At 41.1% G+C, this 25,574-nt stretch overlaps 2 protein-coding genes across 3 annotated transcripts in view; one reads left to right on the top strand and one right to left on the bottom strand.

Moving 5' to 3' along the window:
* Positions 1-20,050, top strand: part of apoltp (apolipoprotein lipid transfer particle homolog) — a 42,269-nt gene extending 22,219 nt beyond the window's left edge. Inside the window, exons 44-74 of one of the 2 annotated variants that reach the window (XM_084911985.1) lie at positions 312-665; positions 816-1,151; positions 1,227-1,358; positions 1,445-1,597; positions 1,892-2,008; positions 2,103-2,276; positions 2,461-2,665; positions 2,987-3,141; positions 3,233-3,345; positions 3,451-3,532; positions 3,712-3,849; positions 4,214-4,376; positions 4,518-4,633; positions 4,849-4,995; positions 5,468-5,581; positions 5,691-5,807; positions 5,896-6,054; positions 6,324-6,485; positions 6,940-7,102; positions 7,191-7,378; positions 7,469-7,558; positions 7,657-7,861; positions 8,238-8,425; positions 12,418-12,515; positions 12,812-12,996; positions 15,577-15,776; positions 15,850-16,018; positions 16,098-16,207; positions 19,146-19,253; positions 19,481-19,607; positions 19,763-20,050. In XM_084911985.1, the coding sequence (XP_084768111.1) occupies positions 312-665; positions 816-1,151; positions 1,227-1,358; positions 1,445-1,597; positions 1,892-2,008; positions 2,103-2,276; positions 2,461-2,665; positions 2,987-3,141; positions 3,233-3,345; positions 3,451-3,532; positions 3,712-3,849; positions 4,214-4,376; positions 4,518-4,633; positions 4,849-4,995; positions 5,468-5,581; positions 5,691-5,807; positions 5,896-6,054; positions 6,324-6,485; positions 6,940-7,102; positions 7,191-7,378; positions 7,469-7,558; positions 7,657-7,861; positions 8,238-8,425; positions 12,418-12,515; positions 12,812-12,996; positions 15,577-15,776; positions 15,850-16,018; positions 16,098-16,207; positions 19,146-19,253; positions 19,481-19,607; positions 19,763-19,773 (4,779 nt within the window). In that variant the 3' untranslated portion in view covers positions 19,774-20,050. Of the gene's footprint in view, positions 1-311; positions 666-815; positions 1,152-1,226; positions 1,359-1,444; positions 1,598-1,891; positions 2,009-2,102; positions 2,277-2,460; positions 2,666-2,986; positions 3,142-3,232; positions 3,346-3,450; positions 3,533-3,711; positions 3,850-4,213; positions 4,377-4,517; positions 4,634-4,848; positions 4,996-5,467; positions 5,582-5,690; positions 5,808-5,895; positions 6,055-6,323; positions 6,486-6,939; positions 7,103-7,190; positions 7,379-7,465; positions 7,559-7,656; positions 7,862-8,237; positions 8,426-12,417; positions 12,516-12,811; positions 12,997-15,576; positions 15,777-15,849; positions 16,019-16,097; positions 16,208-19,145; positions 19,254-19,480; positions 19,608-19,762 lie in introns of both variants that reach the window. The other variant, XM_084911984.1, reaches the window with a different exon arrangement.
* On the bottom strand, positions 18,134-24,715 carry LOC146367332 (V-type proton ATPase subunit d 1-like). The gene is made up of 8 exons (XM_084911986.1): positions 24,086-24,715; positions 23,642-23,813; positions 23,158-23,336; positions 21,831-21,910; positions 21,533-21,610; positions 21,252-21,428; positions 21,080-21,157; positions 18,134-20,542 (listed from the first exon to the last, which is right to left on the bottom strand). The coding sequence occupies exons 1-8, from the start codon at positions 24,213-24,215 to the stop codon at positions 20,369-20,371; spliced, it is 1,068 nt and encodes a 355-aa protein (XP_084768112.1). The 5' UTR covers positions 24,216-24,715; the 3' UTR covers positions 18,134-20,368.
* Positions 24,716-25,574: the final 859 nt, after the last annotated feature.

Below are 25,574 nucleotides of genomic sequence, written 5' to 3'. Positions count from 1 at the left end.
TCGTGGAAACCTAAACCAATATGTTGAAGTTGTTGAATCTCGCTGTCACCTTGTGGTGATACATACATGTTTCTTTCATCACAGTTAGAAGAACTGGAATTTCCTCTGTAACTCACTCATGTTTATGTTAATGTAGTCTCCTTTGAAATACAGTTTCCAGCCCATTAGAAGATCAAACGTGAGCTTGTCATAGCAGCAGAGCAGAACAACTCCACTGATACAGCTACAAGCTTGTAAAGCTATAAAAACATTTTGAAGGGTATTCGTCTCTCAGAAGTAATGATTATGCTCCACCTGTGTTTGTGCCTTAGGGAATGAAACTCCCTGTGTCCCTGGCTCTGCGGGGCTTCCTCAAGGTTATTCCTTGCCAGCTGACTCTGTCCGCCTCTGTGAAGGCGGATAATCAGAACCTCTCTCTAGACATGAGCCAGTCCTGCAGGAGTCCAAACCTCTCTGGGGCCCTTACTCACTCCTTTCTCTGGCTGAGTGGTCAGGGTCTACCACAGATCATTTCTATAGATGCTAGTGCTCCTGAAGGCCCTGAACAGCCTGGAAGTCTCTTCATCAAAGTTGGGACGTGTCACATTAGAGCCACTCGAGTTGTGGAAACCAGAGGACGAACAGAGTGGCTACTGGCTCTGGAGTCTATGTGCCCTCTGTTACAGGTTGGATCTTTTGAATGATTAGTAAATCATTTTTGGATTTTGAAAGCTGCATGAATCCTTGTTTTTGATTTTTCTATCAATACAGTCAAAGACATATTAGAGAAAAAGGAGTTTGACTGTTGCTGACAATGATTTTTTTATTCATTAAAGGCTAATATAAATGGGTCAGTACAGCAGGATCCTCGGGGTATCTGGACAGTCATGCTGGGCACTGATATGGAGGGCAGAAGGGGTTTTCTGAGGCTTAATGCAAGGGCCTGGCCAGAGCTCAGTGTGGATGGTGAACTCAGCCATGACCTTCCTGCTCTCAGAGATGTGCCTAGAAACAGCAGACTGAGACTAAGCACCAGGTCAGGAAAACTACGATTTGACGCCGAAGCCCTCGTTCAGATGGAGGAGTGTGCCGTCACAGCCAGTGGAGCTGTGATGTCCCAGCTGGGCCTGCAGGGGTCGCTGATGTATCACAACAACTGTACAATGATTCAGGTACATACTTAATGATGCACATAGAAAAGTATTACTCATCAGATCTTTAATCACTTCCTGTTTGTTTTTTTATAGGAGTTGGGCAGTCCAGACAGGATGCAGGCCTCTGGGTCCCTGGTTGTGTCCTCAACGTCTGCTGAATCCCAGCTCTCAATGGCGATCGACAACGCCAGGTTGCAAACTTTAGTGTTGATCAATAAAACCAAGGTGTGGGAATATGTCAAAGAAATTCAGAAAGTCTCAGAAAGTTCATGAGACATAAAGATGTCTAATTACTTTTTCTTGGGTTGAAGGACGAAAATGAAGCGACTCTTAATCTAAACCACTCTGTGCCCCTGTTGAAGAAGCTGGGTCTCCCGCTAAACGCTGCAGTGACAATGAATTCTGGGAGTCACAGGAATGGTTCACACTTTTACACATTCAGCAGCAGTGCAGGAAATCAAATGGTGGGTCCAGAATGAGCGCACAAAAACTGTTATTCAGGTGAAGTCAAGGACAACCATAGTGGCTCAAAGCTGCCAAAGACCCAACATATAGATTAATATACCTTTACTCGAAACATAAATAATATAAAACATATATATGGAGACAAAAACAACAGATTAAAGAAAATCAGAGAGCTCAGATGTTTATCTGTGTGGTGCTCAGGTGTTAGTGGAAGACAAATGATGAATTAAAATGTGGTATTTTTTTGAATTTCTATAAAAAGTGTTGCTGTTCACGTTCTGAATTCTCTGCAGGTAAGTCATGCTGTGTCTGTGGCAAAGACGTCTGACACAGTGAGAGTAAACAGTCATTTTAGACACACAGTGAATTGTCTGAAGAAGCTGGGAGTCTCCGTCAACAACAGCATCCAGGTAGGAAACTAAAAAGGATACATGACCGTATATCACGGCACCTGATTTAACTGAGATGAGCGTGCACTAAACCCTGGATGGTGACTGTGTCCAGGTGGAGTTTGGTTCTGCTGAGGGGAAAGGCATGAGCTTACAGTCCCAGTTTGGTGGTCAGCTGGCGGGACTGAGGCTTAAGATGAAAAATGTTCCCATGACCAAAGAAATAAGAGGAACCATGTGGCACAGCTGGTCATGGCTACACGACAGAGGCCTGCCATCTAATATAGAGGTACCTACCTAATGGCTCTACATACAGACACAATGTTAACCTACTTCTATGAGTTTAAAAAAAAAAAACATTTATTTTTATGTTTCTGGTGAGCTGAGGTTTGCCTGTCTCAGAACATCCTATTAATTCATGAGATGAATGACAAAAACAAGTTGCTTTCTTCTTTTACTTTCTTCTCTACTAGGGTCTTTGCTCCATCCAAGGAACCTTCTCTCAGCATCAGTCCAGGGCTCAGCTCACTGTGGAGGGACGCAAGCTGCTCACATCTGGCTTGAATTTCAGTGGCACCAATGGACATTTGTCTGTTCTCCTCTCCTACTCTCCTCCAGATTTCAATCAAACAAGAACTCAATGCAATCTGGACGCCGTCCTCACTGCTCAGTTCAAAGGTCAGACAAAAAGTCGGGTTTAACGTTGTTCTTTTACTTTAGTCATCTATTTTATTTTAATCTTCATCCCAGTTTCATAATTTCATGCACTTCTTGCTTCGTATTTTCCCCGTTTGGCTGCTGACCGCTTTTGTCTTAAATCCTATCCATGAAGTGCAATACTGCACAGTGACCAGCAGATGTCAATCTTTTACTTTATAAATTGTTTTATGGCCGTTCCTCCTCTCCTGCAGGAGCAAAAAGATGCTTTGGCTAAATGTTATTCTCATGAAGGTGTGATGACTCTACCTTGAGGCAGTGATGCTCTGATACCCTCCGCAGGCCCTCTGAGGAGCGCCTTATTAGACATTCGAAGCCAGGATTGGAGGGTCAGAGCGGTGGGGGATGTTGGTGGTTGGGGCGCACATGGAGGAACTAAGGAGGCCAGAATCACACTGAAACAGACAGTACAGGGACAAGCCACTCCTGCTTTTCAGGTAAGGTCAGCACGCACCTTTAATCCCAACATCTTCGTTCTTCTGTGCTCGCAGTCTACTCTCATATTGTTATCGCTGAATGTTGTTGCAGGTGGAGGCCTGGGGAAGACTTACTGAGTCACAACTGAGGTGCTCCATGGCTGTAAACCCTGAACTCAGCACCTCACTTGCACTCATTGTCCAGGGACACCATGTCCCTCATAGGTACCGTTAATACACATCAGTCACTCACTAATTAAAAAAATTATTGTAAGTTGTCTTTGTGCACATTGTGCGCACACTGAAAGTGATAGATGTCCTTTTGTTTAGCAAGGACCTGATGGTGAAGGTGGTCCAGAATATCCCCACAATGCTGGTCTACCTGCCTTCTCAGATCAATGTCCGAACGCAGGTGAGTTTTTCAGTTCTCAGAGGAGCTCCTTTTGCATTTAACTGGAGCTCAAATAGACATACACTCTGCAAAACACAATCTGTGCATCACTGTCCAAATCCTCTGTCAAATTACAAATGCACTGCTTTTGTTTGGCTATCCTTTTAATGCAGCACCTTCTTGTCTCTTTCCGCCTCCAGTTGAACCACTCTCAGTCCACTGTGGTGGGTTTGGTGGAGGTGATGTCAGGCAGGAGGAAGCTGTGGGCTGTTGGAGAGCTGGCAGCGATAGAGAGCGGATACAGGCAACTTCTAGAGGTCAAAAACTCGTACCCACAGGTATTTCTGAGCTTAAATGTCTCTTCACTAGGAATACAGTGTGTGCACAAGTTTACTTAAGAGTTTTATCAAGTCACAGGTTACAGACACTTTTCACTGGCAGTGATGGATGGTTGTTCTAGAGGGTTATCATATATTTGCGTCCTATTGTTTATAGACAATAATAATAAAAATAATAATGCAACGGCCTCTATGTTATCAGCGGATGCATTTCACCTGATTTTGGGAACCATTAAAAAATAAAACTAATGAAAAAATTGACTTTCTGGGTCAAAATCTGAATGTTGTTTCAGTCCACACCCTCAACATGAACCCTCATGTGGAACATGAATGTTCCACATCCTAAATATGATTTGTTGTGTAGTTGAAGCCACTCCCCAGGACTGCTGCAGTGAGGACAGTGTACGAGGCTCGGAAATGGAGCTACCAAGTTCAGCAAGCTGCTGTGTGGGGAAGCCAGGAGTTCAGCTTGTCTGGTCTGTACTCTGCTCCACCAGCACTGGAGATGGGAAACCAGACAATCAGGGGTAACATTTAGTTTTTCAGCAATGCTTGATCTTCGTTGTTTTATCTGCAAAGGCCACGTTAGAACTTAAAGGGAAAAAAGTAAAAGATAAATCATGAAGCTAACTTAAGATGCTGAGTCTTTCTCTCGTCCCTGATGTTAGTTCAGATCACCTGCATCCCCCGTTTGACTAATTTGGATGTGAAGCTGGAGCGTTCGCTAAATGCAGGACTGGATAGTGTTTTGCTGGACTGGATGAGGCATGGACAACTGGAGCAGGTCAGACTGTACAAGCTGTGTCATTACGCGAAAAACGAAATTAAAACAACGTTGATTTCTCTCTGCTATTAGCTTTCCTTCCTCTTTAAACTCTAAAACTGTAACATAACTAAATGGAAATGTGTATGAAATGTATATGGTTATGACAGTAAAACACAGATCATTCAGGCATTAATAAACTGGATTTCTTTTCTGCATTATGGGGTCATCTAAAGGTCAGAGTTCTGAGCTCGTGGAGTCGCTCGGAGGACATAAATACAACCAAACTGGAGCTGAAACAACCATTCACCTCTGCGCTCAGACACCTGTCGCTGCACACACTGATGCAAAGCTCACACAGAGACCGACGCAGCAGCCACCAGGTACAACAGGAGCTTCACACAGTTGTCTTATATTTCGTCTGCGATACTGATTTAAATTCAATTTATTTTTATTTAAATAGTGCTGAATAACATAAACAGTCACCTCAAGGCACTTTATAGTTTAAGGTAAAGACCCCACAATAATAGAGCGAAACCCCCATCATACAACCCCCTATGAGCAAATAATTTGCAACAGTGGGAAGAAAAAACTCCTTTTTAACAAAAACCTCCAATAGAACCAGGGTGAAGGAGGGGCAGCAAACTGCTGCGACCAGTTAGGGGTGAGGGGAGAAAGACGGGACAGAAAACAAGACAGAAGACATAGACAGAATTGCAGTTACCCCTTCAGACTACAGATACATTTTTTTACCTAAAGTACTAATAAATGCCAATAAATGTATGAAAACTAACAATGATAGGGATATAATATTTGTGTGTGGGGGGGTGGGTGGGGTGGGTTATCTGTATACAGGCCCATTTGTCATGGGACGGTGTGGTCCCTGTCAACGTTTCTCTCAGCCTGAATAAACAGTGGCAAACCAACTCCAGCAGGGGGCAGGCATGCGCTCTGTTTACAGCCCAACAGGTTGGTAAATACTCTCATGAGTCATGTGTGCAGAATAGTCAGGAAGTTTGTGGAGCATCAGCTTACTTAATGTGTGTGTGTGTGTGTGTGTGTGTGTGTACGTGCACAGATGGCCGTGTCTTCTGTTAAAGGATGTGTGTCAATGGCACATGAGGGGAACTCATTTTTCCAAAATGCAGAATTAAGATGGGACAGCAGGAGCCTGAAGCAAGGCATAAAGTACCAGGTAGTCAGTTTTATGCGCTGAAAGACATTGACCTTATATGATAAAAGATCAATAAGAACATCTGTTTATGCTTTCTTGATGTTTCCAGAAAGCTCACTGGGGAATGCACAGCCTTCAGGTTAACGTTGGCCTGGACAGAGTCTCTCCAGCTCCCTGTCCCTCACACACACTACTGGCCAAAGTTCAAACCAACCTCAGGAACCGCTTAGAGCACATTGTGCTGCTGGGCCTCTGTCCTCTACAGCCTGTGAGTCCACACATCAGTTCTCACTGCTTTCTTTCTTTGCTCTTCATATTTGGAGACATTATAAATTGTTAAGAATAAGACTTGATGCGGTGATACTGCCGCACCTCATCACGTCTTGTGTTAAACTGGCCGTCTTTGGTCTCGTCGGGTCAAACAATTTTGTGTTGAGCACTATATATATTCTTTGTTTCCCTTGAATGACCTGCAGAGTTTTTCACTTTCCTCATCTCCTTTCTTGAGCTCTTGTTAATTATCTCTTTGCCTCTCAGACTCTGTCATGGTCAGGATCCCACAGAGTGAACTCAGGCGAGGAGCTGCTTTACACTCAGTCCCAGCTGGCAGTGACAGGGCGACCGTACCACTGCAGCTTCACCCTCGCCCTTACCAACTCCTCCACTCTTCACGGGACCAACATGTCTCTGTTCTCTGAGGTAAACAACAACAAGGACCTGGTGGGAAATTTAAAATAGTTCAAGTATTGTTAATTTCAACAAAGTTGGAAATTAAAAATACTTGTGTAAAATTGTTGCTGAATACATGACACGATTCCCCTGCAGGACCTTTACAGCCCACTCTTGATATTTAATATTGTGAGAAATGGGCTTTTGTGCATATTTCTTTGAGAAGGCAAGAAAGGGCAAGTAGCTACACACACGCATACCGATTTCACTAAGCAAAATTTTGTATTACGACGGCTAAATTTGTACAAAAAAAGAAACGTGTTTCTTCTGTGGAGTTTGGAATGACTTCCTGCAGTCACTGCTGGTTCCTAACAAGGATTCCAGGAAATGATCGAAATATAGTGAGATATTCGACTAGCCTTCTTTTTGTAAGTCAGGGTCCTACTAATTCTAAACATGCCTACATTTGTTTCACTCTTTACAGTCTAGGATGGGTAATTGTAGTGTGGAAGTGAGGGGAAGTGCCCTGTCTCAAATCAAGGGGCCAGGTCTCCAGGTACAGGCCAGACTGGATGGCAGAGAGAAGATCTGGCTGAACGGTACAGTCGAGGGACGATGCCTGCAGACTACAGCCGGTCATATGAATGGTAAATGCAGAAGAACCTTAGCCATGCATTAATGCCAAAATATATCAAAATGAAATAAAATGAAATGAAATTGTCTCTTGCTGTGCAGGTCTAGGCCTCAGTGAGGATCTCACTGTAGCGGTATGTGTGGGTGTAAACCACAGTTCGACGCTGGATGTGCAGAAAAGAAGCGGCAGTGGCACATCCGAAACTCTGGGCAGAGTGTTTCTGGGAACAGCCAATCAGACGCTAATGCTGAGAGCAAGTGGCTGTTTGGAGAGTCTGACTGCAGCAGAGGTGTCGCTAATGGCATGAACACATCCCAGTGTTTGCTTTCATGTGAATGGCCTTTTTTTAAAGTGGTTGTTTTCATTCGGTTCACAGCAGTGGGCGGACTATTTGAGCTCTCAGATACAGATTAAACTTACGGAGAGAATCAGGGCTTTGCAGCGTCTCCTCGTAGACTTTAGAAGACAGGTAACCACACACACACACACTGGAATTCTTAATGTAATAACAGGAGCTTTCTTGGATTTAACTGCTGTGCTGTTTCTGTTAATCCCCCACCACTCCAGTCCAGAGACAGTCAGCTGCTGCAGGAGTTGAGCGCTCTGCCTCTCCATGTTTCACAGCAAGCAGAGGCTCTGCTGGGGAAGAAAGAAAAAGGCGTGCTGGCTCTGTGGCAGAGGAGCCCGCTGCGTCACTTCTTGACCGACAGCCTGCCACGCTTTCTGAGTCTGCTGCAGCACGCCTCGCTGCTGGGTCAGCAGGAACTTAGGAGTGAGTGCGGAAAGACAGAAAGCTTACCAGAGCTTCAGGAATGATGCATTCCAGTTGTGTGTACATGATTAATTTAGTTCTGGTGAATAAAGAGATGGCCTTTAGTTTTTGAGCGATTGCTGTGCCGTCACCAATTGAATTTCCTTAAGGAACTCCAAACACAAACTAATCTTCTCTCCATTAACTTATTTACCGGAAGCATGAAAAGCATCTCTTCTGTCTCTCAAGGCATTATTTAGCAAATTTCTCTTCTTGCGTCATCATCGATGATCACATCTCTTTTTGTGGTCCCTCACAATTTCCTGTGAGAGGTTCTGAAGTATGTATACTCATGTGAAACTGAAAACGTGTACCTCCATCCCTCGTTCTGCCTCAGGGCCGCTTGCCACTCTGGCGGGTGTGTACCAGGATGTGAAGGGCCAGAGGCTGGAGGCGATGTGGAGGGAGGCTGTTCTGCAGTGGAATGACAAGCTGGTGGAGGTCCATCCTGCTCTGCTGGAGAACCCTCAGCTCAGACTGCTGTCAGAGGCCGGTGTCACCACGCTCAGCATCGCCCTGGATGTGGTGAGAAACTGCACTCTGGTGCCTTTTTAAATGTGCTCGATGAGGTCTTTGACTGGGTTAGACAAACTAAAAACCTTATCAAGGCTGTTGATAAGTGTCTGCCTTCAAATTAGATCAGACAGTTAGTTCCATAAGTTTTTGGACAGTGACAAATTAATTGTCCGCAATTGTAGTTTTTGCTTCTGTGCACCACGACAGTGGATTTTAAACCAAACGATTGAAGTGCAGACTTCAGGTTTTTAAGGGGTTTAACAAAAGCATTCACTGTATAGGAGTTACAGCTATTTTTATACTACAGGCTTTCATTTTCAGAAGTTCCAAATTAATTGGACAAAACTAATATGATTTCAAATATAAAGATAGTTTTTAATACTTGGATATTCATCCTTCATACTGCCTGAGGTCTACAACCCATGGACATCATCAAATGTCATGTTTCCTCCTCCCAAAATGCTCTGGCGGGCCTTTACTGCAGTTGCTGCTTGTTTGTTGGTCTCTGTGCATTCAGTTTGTATTTAAGAACTGAAAAGCAAACATTGAAGCATTGAGGTAAGTTGCCTGATTTGGCCACTGAAGAATATCAGAGTAGAGAGTGTAGCCCTGCACTATTCATCATTCATTTATCCTGCTTCTTCCATCAGCAGTCACATCATCAATAAACACCAGCGATCCATATCCACTGGCTACGGCGGTGTTTCTCTATCCATATACTTCACATCATGAACTGTTTCTCTCCTTCTCCAGACTTTTCTCTTCACATCATTCTGGTACAAATTAAGCTTGGTTTCAACTATCAATTTTCTTTTATTTTTCCCATAAGTTGCTGGCTCACTTAGACATTTTCTGGCCGAAAACCCAAAGTCTGATCTGGCCTTCTCGTTCTTGAGTTTGTGTTGGGTGTAACCCCGCCGTATCTTTCATGTGTCAGGTGTCTCTTGTTTTAAGGCTTTGACAATGATACATCCGCCTCCTCCAGAGTTTTCTTGAATTGCTGTGATGGTTTTCCCAAGCCAAAAAAAGAATTCTGCAATCATCCACTTTAGTTGTCGTCTGTGGTCTCTAGACCGTTTGGTGTCCAGTGCATTCCTTCTTTTAAAAAATGGACCAGATTTCATATTTGGCTACTCCCAAAGTCTTTTTTCCTCTTTGACAGGTTGATTTTGGGTTTTCGGTCTAATGATGACCTGAATTATATCACTTTGAGCCTAATATTGAGAGTTCCAGTAAAAAGATACCAAATGTAAGTTCAACACTTGGATTCTTCAACCATCCATCTTCTTCCACTTATCCAACTCAGACTCATGGCAGGGCTGGAGTCTATTCCAGCTGTCACAGGGTGAGATGTGAAGTACATACTGGTCTGTTATAGGGCTCGTACAGAGAGAAAGACAGCCATTTATGCCTACAGACAGTTTAGAATCACCGATTAACCTGGCATGCATGTCTGGAGAAAAACCACACAAGCATACGGAGATCATACAAACTCCCAACAAAGGCCCCAGCCAGTCAGAGGATTTGAACCCAGAAGCCTCTTGCTTTGAGGTACCAGTACTAACCACTGCACCGCTGTGCCACCCTCACTTGGTATCAGCTCCAGATACCCTGTCTTTGTTTGTCATGGGATCATAAGGGAGCAGGCCTCACCTGGCCATGAAACCGCCTGCCTGTCAAATGCCCAATTGGATTTGAGCCTTGAAATATTGGGCATAATGTATGAAACACGATGTAATTCCTAAACACTTAATGCAGCACTTTTGCTAAACACCCTGAATTAAATGTCTGAGTGAAAGTCTGCACTTCAATCACATCTTGATTGTTCGGTTTAGAATACACTTACATAAAACTCTGACTAAATACCAGAGGTGGAAAGAGTACTAAAATATTTTACTCAAGTAAAAGTACTATTACTTTGCTGAAATTTTACTCAAGTACAAGTAAAATTACCTGTCTAAAAATTTACTCAAGTAAAAGTAAAAAGTAGCTCATTTAAAATTTACTCAGAGTAAAAGTTACATAGTTACTTTTTTGTCAGCAGGAGGACAGCCTCTTCTGAGTAGTGCAAAAAAGACAATGGGATAAATCTCAAAGTAGTTGTTTTTTAATTAAAAGAAAAACTTTACAAATTAAAGCGCAGTGGCAGTTAAACTGCAAGTCTATACATCAAAATGGATAATGGTCACCAAACCAACCAACCAAACTGTCAAAACCATATAATTATTTTACATGTGAATGTGTTTTAAACTGTCAAATAAGAGAACAAGTACTGAATTGAGCTGTACAGCAGCTGCTATAAAAATGTGTTTTAATTTTTTAAACTTGGCCCTGCTCTGTTAATTTTGAGGAGCAATTCAATTCAATTCAATAAAACTTTATTGATCCTGAAGGTTGACCCCGAAGGAAATTGGGTTAAGGTTGCCGACCTTTGCCAGCGTCATCTTACCCTCCGACCATACATACATTACACAAACATCACATGGGGAAGACAGGTCAGAGAGGTATAACGATGGAAAATGCACCACGTGAGGAAAGATTAAGGAGAAAAAAATAAGTCCCCCTAGACTGAGCTCCAACAGGGAGATCAGTTTGAGAACAGAAAAAAACACCTCTGCACATAGCACATGTTATTCTTTTGCCTGCAGTGTGAACATATGTGGGTTAAGTAAGAAAGTAGCCGCTTCTGTCTTCTGTCTAATTTAACTAATTTTTTTTTTTTTAAATAAATTATTATTATTAACAAACAGGAAAAGTGAACACATTTTCTTTTGGCAATTTACCAATCAAGTAAAAATATTTTAAGTTGCGTGGACAACAACGTGCCCAATAACAGCTTATGTCTTAACTTAATGTGATTAACTTGAGCACAGCCTTTTTTGCTAAAATAAATGTACAAGTTTCATTTAACTTACCTCTACATGCTTGCGCAGGTTTGATGTGGAATTTTTAAAAGCTGCTAACTCGGTCTCTCTGGGCAAACACAGCTTACACTGCATAATAAAGCTGTTGCCTTTCTTGCACTTGAAGCCGAAATGGTCCCTTAAATACGGCCAGGGGTTCACATCGGTTTCTTCGAGTTCAGGGTCAGCAGAATTCGATGGGGTTTCTTTTTTCACTGGATCCGTACCACCGATGTCAGACTACATTTTTATCGTGACCCAACGCTAATTTGTTCTACTACCCATCATTCCCTGCAGTATTTCCGAAGCGCAATGTTGGTTTTTTTTTGTTTGTTCTTTTAATTTACTCAGTAACGGGTGTGATTGAAAATGTAGCGAAGTACAATACTTTTTAAAAAATATACTTAAGTAAAAGTAAAATTACCGACTTGGAAAATGACTTTAAAAAGTACAAATACACAAAAAAACTACTCAATTACAGTAACGCAAGTAAATGTAATTCGTTACTTTCCACCTTTGCTAAATACTTTCTCACCAAAATACAATATGGTGAGAAATTTGTTAAATGCTATTTTATTTATATATATATATATATATATATATATATATAAATAGCATTTAACAAATTAGATGGATGGATGGATAATATGTTATAAAACAGCAAAGTCATTTATATTGGCAAAGTGAGATATGGAAAACATCTGCAAAGCGTAGTGTCCAGTCTGCTGGGATTCTTCTTCCCTCGCTCCCGTGTGGAAAAAGACAGCTTGTAGTGATGAGTTGTTTGTGCTTTAGGCTGGCCCATATCACATTTTTATCCTACTACATAATGTTTATTTGATTCATACTTATTTCTTATAATGTTTTCACATCATAATAAAAGAGAAAGGGCATAATTTCATACATACATTATTAGTATGAAACATAGCAGCTGTATATGTAAAACATTGTTTTGATGTACAACAGTTGCTCAAGTGTCACGATCTCTTACACCCACTCTTCCTCCTGTGCTTTTCACATTGTTCCCATCCATTGTTTGTTTCAGCCTTTGCTAAAAGACCTATTTGAACCTGATGAATGTGTCAATGTGTCAATCAGGCAGGCCAGCATGCCTACCACTGGATTGAGACCAGGCTGGCGATGGCTCTGTCTGGAGTCAGAAAACGGCTTGCATCAGTCTACAAATTCTTCCCCAGGTACTGCACATATCAGAGTTAAGACAGCTATATCACTGTTTTGTTTTGGGGGTTTTTGTTTTTGAAAATGGTCAGTTTATTTGGGCTCACTGCAGGTCCAAACTACATGTTGAATTATAGTCACCGAAATGCTCTCGAAGCTATGTGCACCTAGATGTTCGTAGCTAAAGCTGGACCTGTTTAAACTTAAGCAATAACTCGATCAAGAAGTTTAAAGATCAAGTTTTGATCCAGAGTACAACTGATGGATAAAAATGATTCCAGTTGGATTTTTTTCCCTTTATTTTTCCTTTCAGTGAATGTTCAGTGATTGTGTCCGTGCCGCTGCCACAGCTGCCCCGGTCAAGGACGGCCAAAGCTGGGCTGATGGAGATCCTCCTGGAGGAGTGGATCCTGAGACCTCTGCTGACCCTCACTGCTGTCAGACCCACTGCCGAACTCTACCGCCTCAAAAGGAAGATCATGGACAGCCCCTTCACACGTAAGGCACCGTTTTAATTACTCAGTTTTACATGTTTATGACAGTGCTGTTGATCAATTTTACTGAGACCGTATTGACACAAAGTATCGAGGTGTCATAAACGCTGATGTTTATTACGGGTGTACAAGTCGTGCTGTTCTCTTTTTTTTCTTGGATCTTTTGTGATTTCCTGGATATTTTTCTTTGCTTAGATGACTTTTGGAAGGCACACTTCTTCTGGAAAAGTTCACTCAGTTTTTAATCTTCTCCATTTGTACTTCATGAGTCCCAGAACCTCAAAAAGAACTTGTCACTGTTCCCAGGCTGGTGTATTTCAACTGTACTCTTCTTCTGTCTTTTCTCAGATCTCGTTTGAAATGTTTTATGTGAGGATTTAACTGATAGGTCTGGCAGAGCAAGCCTCAGTATCTGCATGGAAACTAGCTGTAGCAATACCAGCCTGGTAATTGTTGCAAATAGGACCTCAGGAGGTGCTTTTTAGGCACGCTCAGTTGGTATTCGATAACCTCTTCACTTCAGTCCATATAAATATTATTTAAAAGTCAGTAAACTGTTATGTGCTGTAGGGTGAGAAACAATACCCAGGACAGACTGAATGGGGAAAAATGAGCATTTATTTTGATTGATGAAGTCCAAAAGAACACAGAAATCCAGAGGCAAAAGGGAAACACAATCCAGAGCTGTCAGAGGACGCACTGGGAGACTAAACAGATGCACAAAAACTGCAGGGAAAGACAGAGCTGGAGTACTCATACATGAGGTAAACAAGGGGGGGTGGACAGACGAGGGTAACGAGATACAGATGAAACCAATAAGGACACAAATGACTAACAAAATAAAACAGGAAGTAACTAACAAGTGCAGAGGTTAGACCATGGATACGTGCAGCAGCTTTACACACAGTGAAAGACCAGGATAAACTAATAAAGAGGGAATCAAATTAGATTAAACATCATAGAGGGGTTTTTGTTTTGTTTTGTTCATATTTAATACATCCTTCAAAACATTTTAGGTCATGGCTGGAACACATCTGCAACAAATAACACAAGATACCTGAACTAACCAACATAACACTTCTAAGTAAATCAGTACTGGCGGCACTTGTCTAAAAACAAATACTGACTTATATGTTGTAAACATGTAGTAATGAGCATGGAGTAACTAAATATGGAGTTAGACCAGCTATGAGTGGAGGCGTAGGTAAAAAGGGCACTGCATGTCAACATGAAATATTTATTATTATTATTTCAGCTTCACATTCCTTCCCTTTGGTTTCCATGACGAACGGAACAAATAACATATTTCTGATGACTTCACGCGACTGTTAGCGTGTACAAGTGTGCCTTCGGGTGTGTTTTGTCTTTTTGAGCTTGTTTTTTGCATTGTCAGGACTTCGTGTGTCGCTCAACGCTGCAGCCAGACTCCTAATGCACCCTAGCGAGCGAGCTCACATCACCCCTACTTTACTCTGTTTTCATTGGCTGCCAGTGGAGTTTAGAATTTCTTTTAAAATTCTCACACTCGCGTACGGAGCTAAATGGACACCAGATGACTTATCTCAGCTTCGTGTTAAACACAGTGCTGCTCGCTGTTTTCACTAATATGCTAGTTGGCTCATACAAGACTGAAGACGACGGGGGGTCAGAGCCTTTCATCCTGCGGCACCGAGGCTCTGGAACAGTTTAGCACTCCAGCTCAGTTTAACTGATTAACAGTTCAAAACATTTCTTTTAATCAGGCCTTCTGATGACATCCTTTTCTTATTCATGTCTTTATTTATTTTTATTGTTTTAATATGATTTTCTTTTTACATTAATTGTGATTTAAGTGTTGTTAACAGCACGTTGAACTTTTACGTGGCAACACGCGGCTTGCTACTGGATGTAGAATGAGATGAGGAATATTTGAGAAGATGTGGTTCCCATAAGACTGAGGGTGAATGTGGGACAGATATTTTTTTCTAAGCATTACAAACATCCAGGCGCAATGATACAAACGCAGCAATTTTCTCTAGCTTAGAAATGTTCCCTGAATGAAAGAAACGGGAGCATGAGATAGATTTTATATGTGAGTCAAGTTCACAAAAAATAAGACAAAATAATACAAAAAGACACCCATTAGGTTTGACTGGCTCGCAGGCCAGAATAAGGTTGGAACAGCTGCAAGAAACACATATGCAACACATCAAGTATGCTCCTCGTTTTTCAATGGAACTGATGTGACATCCGTTCAGTTTTTTACTAATTTCAAAGAAGTAAGCAAGAAATTTTGCTGCAAGATAAACACGTTCTATTTGTGGTTTGGGTTGTTTTTTGTAACCAAGAACAAATTGGATTTTTATGCATAAATTGGTTCTAACAGAGGTAAATAACAAACGTTAACCACACGCGTTTGTCTGTATAGCTTAGTATTGGGTTAAATTATATATCTGTTAAGTGCTTTTTACATAAAATGATTTAGATTTTTGATTTAATAACCCTGTAAAACAGTGAGTCCACCAGACCTGCCAACATTGCATGAGTAACACCACATGAGGGTTCAATGAATTCTCTCTGTTTTTCCCTTCTTATCTCACCAAAGACCAAGCTCTGTTGGTGGCAGATCAGTTCGTAGTGACGTTTGACGGTCACTTGTATGAGCTGCCAGGTTCGTGTCCACTGCTCCTGGCCCGAGACGTCGGCCGCGATCCGTCGTTCACGCTGCTGCTCGGCACAGACACGCAGAACCTCCTCCTGATACAAATGAATAACCACACCATCAGCGTTCAGCGCAACGGGCAGGTATGTGTTACTCTCGACGAATAAAGAGCGTTCAGGCCACGAGGAATAAGACGGGTAAATGCTTGTGTCACAGGTGAGGACCGACTGCAGCGGCGCTGTCAGCCACACGTTTCTCACTGATGATGGAATGACAGTCAGGAAAGCATCAAACGTGGTGCAGGTGTCCAGTCAGCGTGGGATGTTTGTGTCATGTGACCTGTCGCTTGAATTGTGCAGCTTCGCTCTGGATGGATGGTTACATGGTGGGAAAGATTCAGCATGGCCCGTTATAAATATCTGTCTTCATATTCTCACACATATACACCTTTCTCGCCTGCACAGGTGTGTCCACCGGTCTGTTTGGGACCAACGATAACGACGCAGGAAATGATTTTCCTATGTTTGACGGATCTCAGGCTAAAAACTTGGAGGATTTTCTCTACACCTGGCAGGTAGGATCAGTGAGATTAATCAACACATGGCATCGGTCCAGTTCTCAAAAACATGTGCAATATGAAATAAAGCCTAGATTTCAAGGATTTGTAAATCATTTAAACTCTACATTTGATCGAAAATACAACAAAAAGGTTTTAAAGTGAAAAAGGACTCGGTAAGGACTGAATAATCGAGGAATGTTCTCAGGATTAAAATAATCATCAACGGTTATGGTCTTCAGGCCCTCAAGTGAATTCATTAAAAAATATGAACCACTCCGTAGCACATGTTAAAGCTCTGACTTTGAAAGAAAAAGCAGACAGAAACAAGATGCAGAGACTTCACTGGGCATAGCAATAGTCTGGGCTTGGGTCCATTTATGTTTTAAGATCAGTGGAAAGCTGTTTGCTTGTATGACCAATAAAAATAAATTTTTTGGCAGGGGGCAAGTAGAAAGGGACAAAGAAAGGCTTGTTAGCGGTACACACTTAAAACTCCAGCATCCATTATAGCATAGGTTTACAATTGCATGAAGTGGAATTTGTTCCTCGGTCATCTGTTGATGTCATCACCCTGTTAGTGATGAAAGATATAAAAATAAATAAATAAAATCCTCTTTCAGCTCTAAGGTTTTACATAAAAATGATTTGGTCCTCAGCAAGTCTTAAAATTATTAAATGTGACTTCAATTCAATTCAATTTTATTTATATAGCGCCAAATCACAACAAAAGTCGCCTCAAGGCGCTTCATATATACTTCAGATGAACAACAACTCTCACATCACTGCGGAGGAATTTTGGCCCTGTTGTCTTTACAACATTGCTTCAGCTCATTGGGCGTTTGCTTATGCACGGCTCTCTGAAGGACCCGCCACATCTGTCAGGTGGAGATCTGGACTTTGAGTGCGCCATGGCAACACGTCAAATGATATGTTTTTCAGTCGTTCCATCAGCTGTTCCATGACCCAGTTGATGCCAAACTTTAGCTGTCAGACCGATGATCTCATATTTGAGTAGAAAACTTTGGTACAAGGAGGAGTTCATGGTCGACTCAGTGACTTAGGCTACGTTCACACTGCAGGTCTAAATGCTCAATTCCGATTTGTTGTCTAATTTGTTTCTGCTGCCTTTCCCGTGCCTTCACTTCCCTGACCACCCTCTTGTGTACATATTGTCCCGCTGTCCTGTGCCGGAACGCCCGTTCTTCTTCCATGTGTCTTGCTCATGTTCCAGGATCCTTGTTACCAGTTTTTCCCCCATTTAGTTTTCTGTTAGTGAAAGTCTTTGTCCACTTTTTCCCTTTTATTTTGTATTTTTGCAAAGTTTTGATCAGCCTTAATAAACGGCTCGCTTTTGTTAGGATTAGTCCAAGCGTCTGCATTTGGATCTTCTAGAAAACGTGACCTGCCTCCCACAGATCGTGACACTTTTTTTGAGGGAAGAGGCTTTCTCCTGGCAGTCCTTCCAAATAAGCCACACTTATTCAATCATTTTATAAATGTACTGTCTCGAACTTTAAGATCTAATGTGCCAGGAGTCGGAGATGTAGCTCTTGGGCTTTTGGCAGTTTCTCTGAGCACTCTTAAAGGTCAGAGCATTGTGGTAACACACAGCTGAATTCTCCAGAGCAGCAAACTGCCAAAACATCTGCTTTCATAGAGATGCTCACACTCACTAATGATCAGTTAATCTCATGCACTTGATCTGCTAATTAGTCTCTTAATTCCTTTGGAAGCAGTGAGGGTGTCGTTAGACTTTATGCGCAGCGTTTTTACATGTTAGATTATTTGTGTTGAATAAATAATGACATGCTGTAATAAGTAGAGCAGGGCAATATGACCAAAATATTTATCACGATATACATTTGAAAATTTACGATAAGATATAACTGACGATATAATTGACACTAGACAAAATACTTTACGACTCCACAACTTTATTAGTGCTAAAAAACACATCAAGGTATGTTCACTTAAACAAGCAGCTGTTTTTTATGTGCATTAAAGTTATATAAAAATGTAACAGTGCAAATTCCTTGCTGACAGTTTAACCAAAAGGCATTTCCAGTGGAAACTGTCCGACATATCCTCAGCATAACCATGTATAATATCCACAAAACTTAAAAAGAGGTTATACACACACAATACAGTAATATTATGTTGAAGCACAGTACGTATCACTCCGCGAGGCTCCTGCCTACGATAGCCGTAATAATCCGACAATCCATCAAGCGGTGCGGCTTTGTAGCTTAGCACAGTCATACTAAAATATTTGACAGATTTTCGAGCGCCGTGTACCACATAAAATCGTTTCGAGGTCAGTAAACGCAACCAGAATTCATACATAAGGCACACGGGATTATAAGGGGCACTGTCGATTTTCAGAAAAATCAAAGGATTGATTCACGGTAATAACGACGGCCAGCTAGCATGCTCTACCAAAAATTGTGCTTTGTTGTGCATCTGCTGGACAAAAGCTAAACCAGTTCCACACCACTGAAATTGCAGCATTTTTACAAACCAGCTCTGGTTCATCCGTGTCATTCAACGATCCTCTTTCGCCCTTCTCATTCTCCTTCTCATTTGCGTTCCAAGTGACAGCCATTAATTTCATCTACCAAACATTTGGAAAGTGTTAAAAATGATATACGATAATGGGAAACATACTCCCGCATAAACATTTTGGGGGGAACGTTTTGCTGGGATGAAATACAGAATGAACATATGTTTATAAAAATAAATCAGCGTCAACATTTGATTTGTGGTTATGGTTCTCGGTGGTTAAATCATTTTCAAATCACTGCATTCTGCTTTAATTTGTATTTCAGACAACATCCCGATATTTCCTGAAATCGAGTTTCAATGAAATTGTGAAATCTTGTGTCTACAAATGTTTGCAGAGTTTTTGTCAGCCTCGAGGTTCTCCTTAGCTTTGCCCGCTTGTTTGTGACTTTAGATGAAACCTACATGCATCAAACCTTCTGCGACAGCAGCCGTCAGTCCAGCGAGCTGTGACGCTTTGTTCTCTTCTCCCGATTCTCCCCTCAGCTCTTGTTTCAGGGTGGTGAGTAACAAAAAAACCCACACAGCAGGCATGTCCTGGTGGTTTCTTCACCAGAACATTTTTATTAATATCCCATTTATGTTTGGAAAGCTCGTCATGGAGGGAAGTTTAAACAGATAAATATGAAATCCTTTCTGTTTTCCCCATCTCCATCTTTTTTTCCTTTTTTTTCTCTTTTTGGTTGATCACATGTGATTTTTTTCACAAACCTGCGTTTGTGTTGTCAGGTGGATCCCAGTCAGTTCATGTCTGTGTGTCAACTCAGCTCATCGAGAGCACCCTGCAGATTAGCATTTGCTTTCGCTCACCTCTGCCAGCAGAACTACATACCCATGGAGGTCCCCGTTCAATGCAGTGAGTTAGGCCACTGAATAAGACATGCATGATTATTCTTGTATTAATGTGTCCGTGTATTTGTGGCAAATTTTGAATTCAGACATGCAAAATGTATATTTTGTATGTAGTTTTAACTTGTTTTGTGTGTGTGTGTGTGTGTGTTTCTGTTTTAGTGACAGTGTAAAGGAAGGACAAGCTAATGAAGAGCAAAAATGGCCAGTTTCTGACCTCTCTGAGATGCTATAATGGACAGATTTACTCTTTATACCACTGTTTGTGCCATATTGCCTTCGTACTTTTATGTTGTACTCCACTGTGTAGTCACACATTCTTGTACCTCCTGTGACGCTTTTGTCCTGTTTAGACGTGCGTTGATTATCCCATTAATGTGAATGTAAACACATTCACTGTAGCAAGTAGTTTATTAATAACACAATGTAATAAAAACATTTTTTTTAAAAGATTTGTGTCAGTGCATCGTGAGGAGGGAGCGGCTGAAACCAGCTTTTTATTGAATATCATTCCTTTCAGACTTTGTTTTGTGACCAGGACAATTATTAACACAAAGTCTGGAATTAAAGAGTAATTTCTTTCAAAAAATTTGAGACGTAAGCGATCAGGTCTTGAAACTCAATACACATGAGCAACAGATGTGCTATAACAGTGTAACACCAAGGCCGTGGTTTGTAGTGCAAACAGGGAAGATGCTGAAGACTCACTTTGGTCCACCACATTTACTAATCCGTACTAAAACGTAGTAAAACATCCTTGTTTCTTAGTTAACTGGTCTTTTGGAAGATGGGTATGTAGTTGTGTATCTTTGACTTCTGTCTTTGTGTGACACATTCGGCAATCCACACAATGTTCCGACTCTCCTGCTCCTTAAGTTTGATGTAAGAGTAAAATACTCCAAAGTGGAACTGCTGCAGGAAAGCAAGTATGTTCAGCTTCACCTAGAAAAATGATAGATGTGTAAGCTGCAAGAATCTACAGTCAGGGCAACCTAACAAGAAAAGTACATAATAATACTAAATTTAGATTAATCAACTGTACTTTCTTAAAAATATATATACTTTCAGCAGGTGATAAAAGTGATTTTAAACATGATAGAGTTTACAGAGGTCTAAAACATGAAAATATCCAGTGAGCTGCAGTTCTCATAGAAGCTAGAAGTCATGGGACAATGGCCAGACTGCTTTAAACTGATAGGAATGCAACAGTCTGATAACCAAGTTACAACCAAGGTGTGCAGAAGAGCATCTTCTAGGAGAGCACATCTGTGAATCTGAATCTGTGCTACTAAAAATTCAAGTAGCTCTGAAGACAAAAGCAGCTCCAACTAGGTGGGGTGTACCTAATAAAGTGGCTGGTGACTGTATGTCAGATTTTCATATTTGAAAGTCTGAATGGTCAGCCTGGTTCAAATGTTTTTTACAATGTTGAAAAGTGGGAAAGAAATCCGTGAAAGTTCAAAACAAAGCCGTCATTACCTCTTGTTCGAAGAATCGGTCCTCAAGAGTCTTAAAATCTGATCCAGGCTCAGGGTCATCAAAAACCATTTTATAGTCCTGCAGGGAAATCTGAGTTTACACTGACCACATGTCTGACTCAATGTGCAATAACAACCGTGCAGCATCTTAAAGGACATGAGGTCAAACTCACTGGGTAGCAGTCAGCCACAGCCTTGACCTGCTCGTGGTCCTCCGCCTGGGCCAGGAGTTTCAGTCCTCCAGGGTAAAGTTTGCCACAGGATGGATACAGCGCACTCCTGTCTGCACTGCTGAGATCCGTCCCAAAGGAGTTCACCGTGATGATGAAGGCCCGCCGGTCCGCCTCAAACTGCAGCACGCATAAAAGCGCACGGCATTTACAGCAAAACAAATCTCAAGTAGTTTGTAAGACTTCAGTTAAACAAACTCATGCATCATAGAAAGCCAGAGTACCTCCAGGACAGGGCACATTACGTCCTTTGTGGCACCGCCCACGCTCTTGCAGAAAGAGTGGAAAGACTGCAAATATGCCTGTGCGGTAGAACAAAAGGCACCGAGATCAGCACAAATTTCATGAAAAACAGATTGCGTTCAGTAAAACTTAAGTGCAGCTGTTAAGCATGTTTATCACAGTAGTATAAACTACAGTAAAGAATTTATTGCATATTTATAGCATGTGCACAAATACTATAACACAGGTGTCAAAGCTGAGATAGGTTAGTCATGCCATCTTATGCCATGCTCTGCTCACCTTATACAGTTTGTTTCTCAGGATCTCAGCCTCCATCTCATCCAGGCTGCACTCAGATACGGCATCCTGGAAAAACTGACCTGTGGCGAGAATAAAACAACACAGTAACCCTCAGTATGTTGTAAATATTTTTATAAAGTAGAAGCCCACTCCTGACATGAAGAATAATAACATATGGTCACAACTGTGTTTACTATATCCCTGCTCACACCTATTACTTCATGCTTAGCTTTGGTAAACTATGACTCTGAAATTTTTAGCACTGACTAACTTTTAGCTGTGCTGAGGGAACAGAGAGCCAGAGAAGTCTAAAATAAAGAAACCAGAAGTAGCTTATTAGGCTTGTTGCTAACTAACAGTCCACAAACTTGCTTGGAAGGTATTATGAACACATTAGGAGGATTTAACAGCAAAGGAGGAAAAAATAAAAGAAAACAGAAACGTGCATTGCCTTTTAATGACTAGTGCTAATCTGGCTTTGACATTTGACACCTGAAAAGTTAGGCTACAAAAATTTACCAAAAAGACACCACAGTTGTATTTTCTAAAACACCTAAAGAAAGAAATGACTTTTTAGTTTTACATTTTTATAAGTAAAAATCTTGATTTCTCCCTTTGAGAACCTCTAAAAGGACACAAAAAAGTTAAAACCAATTCTAATTTGGGGAGTCATCGAACTATGAAGTGGGCACAGCCTGAACAAGTTGAATCCAAAACACATATTCATCACTGCTTTTGTTGCATTAAGATTACATAAAACTACTGTCACTCCCACCACTACTCCTAAAACTTCTACTACAACTAATATAACAACATTATTGTTTCCTTTTGGTGTTATTTGGTTTTTGGAATAGCACTTTAATACTTAGTAATAACGATATAACACATTTCAGTGTTATGTTGAGCACTTGCAGTTTCTGACAAACATTACACAGAGCTCCACATAATGCTATGCATTAGAAATAAAAGTTATATCACTGTAATAAACTGATAAAAAGATCCAGTCTGATGAGGTCATGTGAGGCATTTAATATTGTATCTGTACTCAGAAAGGTTCATAATGCTCTAATGACTAAATTAATAGTTTTTGTGTGCAAACCACTTCCAGTAAGCGGTGGTTAATGAAACAGGATGAGTGAGCAGGACCTGTTTTCTTTTTGCATGCATCAGTGCAAAGTGTTTAAACTAAAGTGTTTTTAGTGACTCATTGATATTTAAGTCAATGATGGTCTTTCACAAGTGTATTAGAGCTAAAAGATAATTAAATATTAATAATATACATCTTTGCCGCCATTAGAAATTTTAAAAAACAAAAAACAGAGATTACCTAGTGGTGTGTCCACCAGGATGGCTGAGTACAGTTCAGCTGGAGTGCGAGCAATGCCCACGGCTGCCATTTGGTCAAACGCTCCCAGTGGGTGACACCGTGGGAGCAGCTCTGACACATCTTTGTTCTTCAGGGCCCCCGTGATCAGCATCACCACATTGTCGATCATGTAGCTGTAACTATGGCAACACAGAGACCACATGAATTGAATATCCCTTTTACCCTACATGACAGTTCATGTAAAATGTTTCCTGCTCATCCCATTTTTATAAACCACAAAGAGTGTTGCAGAAGGAAGGTTTTCATCGCATAAATTGCATTGAGACCTCGCCACGTTTGCCACAAGGTCTCCACTGTCTGCGTAAACACTGTCCTCTTTAGCTGAAAATCTCAGCAGCAGCTAACCTGCAGGATGCTGTTGAAGTGCGTCTGCTTATCCTGTGACACAAGCTATAAATAAAGCACATGCAGTGACTAGGCACACCTTATATAGTCAAGGAAGGTAGACAGGGGTGGCAGGGCGTTAGAGCGCAGGCAGCTGAATTCAGTCACCAGATTCTCCCTCAGCTTGCTGTCCAGCAGCGACACAGTCAAATCGCCCTCAGATGAGGACAGCAGTTTACCGTAGTCTGTGCTCTGAAGGTGTAGCTTCATATCTGAGCAGAGGACATGGCAAATCAAATGTTTTATACTCCACTGCTTGTTAGTTTGCCATTTTCAAATAAGCAGGAAAAGGTTAAACAATGTACTGATCACAGATAGATAGATAGATAGATAGATAGATAGATAGATAGATAGATAGATAGATAGATAGATAGATAGATAGATAAATTGCTTCCAACACCCCCTCACATGTGCATAATATTTTTTAGACTGCAGGTATTGCACATTTGCATATTATGACACATGTGTGATACAAAAGTCTTACCCTCTAGTGTGTCACACTGGGCCAGATTATGATAATCAGTCTGACACAGAATCCCAGCTTTCATTCCTCGAACCAAACCCTCCAGGTAGCCGTGATCCACGTTAAAGCTGAGCTCCTCGCACGCTGCCATAATGCCAAATGAGTTATTGAGTAGAACTGCCACAGTCACAGCGTGATTTTAGCTTTTCTTTATATATATCAGCTTCTGCATAATTCCCTCTCTGACTAACGTTCATGCTGTTATTTTTCCTTCCTCTTTGACAGCAAGAAATTCCATGGCTAAAAGTGTTTGCTGTCTCAGCTCCTGCTTTTAGTACATTCACTCTGACTCGTGTGTATTCACCCACTCTGTTTGAACCACTGTGTAGCAGGAATTTCAAAAATGAAATGAAATAAAGACCCTGATGGGGTTTTGTTTTTTTGCTCTGTTCACACAGCACGGGTGAAAAAAGTAAAAAAAAAAGAAAAGCTAAACAAGCACTGAGTAAAAAGTCCGCTTCACTGCTCTTCTGTTCTAAATAGTTCAAAATACACACTAGACTAATGACTACTAGTGATGACATCTGCATTGTTTTCATAGATCATTTTTGCTGATGTCAGCAAATGTAATGTGATTGTGAAATCATATAAACATGTTTTAAAGAGCTCAAACAAAGAGAGTGCATATGTCTCCCAAAGACTAATATGATATATCTTAATTTGTATGACCTCGACCTTTGACCTATGACCTTGAAGCATTGCATACTAAAATGGTGTATTTTAATATCTTTATCCGTATGATTGGAGCAGGATTTCCTGAAATCTTTGGTTTCTGTAAGCTGTAAAAACTCACTGCTTTTTACAGACAGAGAAATGTTGGTGTGTAGCATGCAGATATTATGCAGACGGCAGGCAGTGAGCATGAGCCTGTGGATTTTAAATATGTTTCATTCACTAACATATCCAACAAAATTGGCCTTTGTGCACATTTCATGAATCTAACAGTGATTTTACGTGTAAACACTTATTAGTGAATGAGCCCATTGTCAGTTTGAGATGATCTCAGCTTTGTGAGATGGTGCGTTATATTATTGGAAGCCATCATCAGAAGATGGGTGTAAGCAATGATCACAGATTCAACATGCATCAACAATATATCCTCCACCACTAGCAGCCTGAACAACTGATTCAAGAGAGGATGGGGCTGTGCTTTCATGTTGTTTATGCCAGATTCTGACTCTACTATCTGAATGTTGCAGCAGAAAATCGAGATTCATCAGGCTAAGCAAGTATTTCTCCTGACGTGGTCTTCTGCTGCTGTAGAAGACGCTCTTCTGCATACATTGATTCAACGAAGCTTATTGCTTTTGCCTTCCTGTCAACTCAGAGAAGTCCCGTTTTTCTCGTCTGACCATTTCTTCTTTAATCTTTTTTAACCTTTCTTAATCCTTTTTCTTCTATGTAAACTAGAGATGGTTATACAGAATAATCTCAGTAGATCGTTTCTGAA

This window comes from Perissodus microlepis, chromosome 18 (genome assembly GCF_051167445.1).
Source record: "Perissodus microlepis isolate ML-2025 ecotype Zambia chromosome 18, ASM5116744v1, whole genome shotgun sequence".
Taxonomy (NCBI): Eukaryota; Metazoa; Chordata; class Actinopteri; order Cichliformes; family Cichlidae; genus Perissodus; species Perissodus microlepis.
Note: the sequence above shows the minus strand (reverse complement) of the source record. Positions and strands in the feature narration are given on the sequence as shown.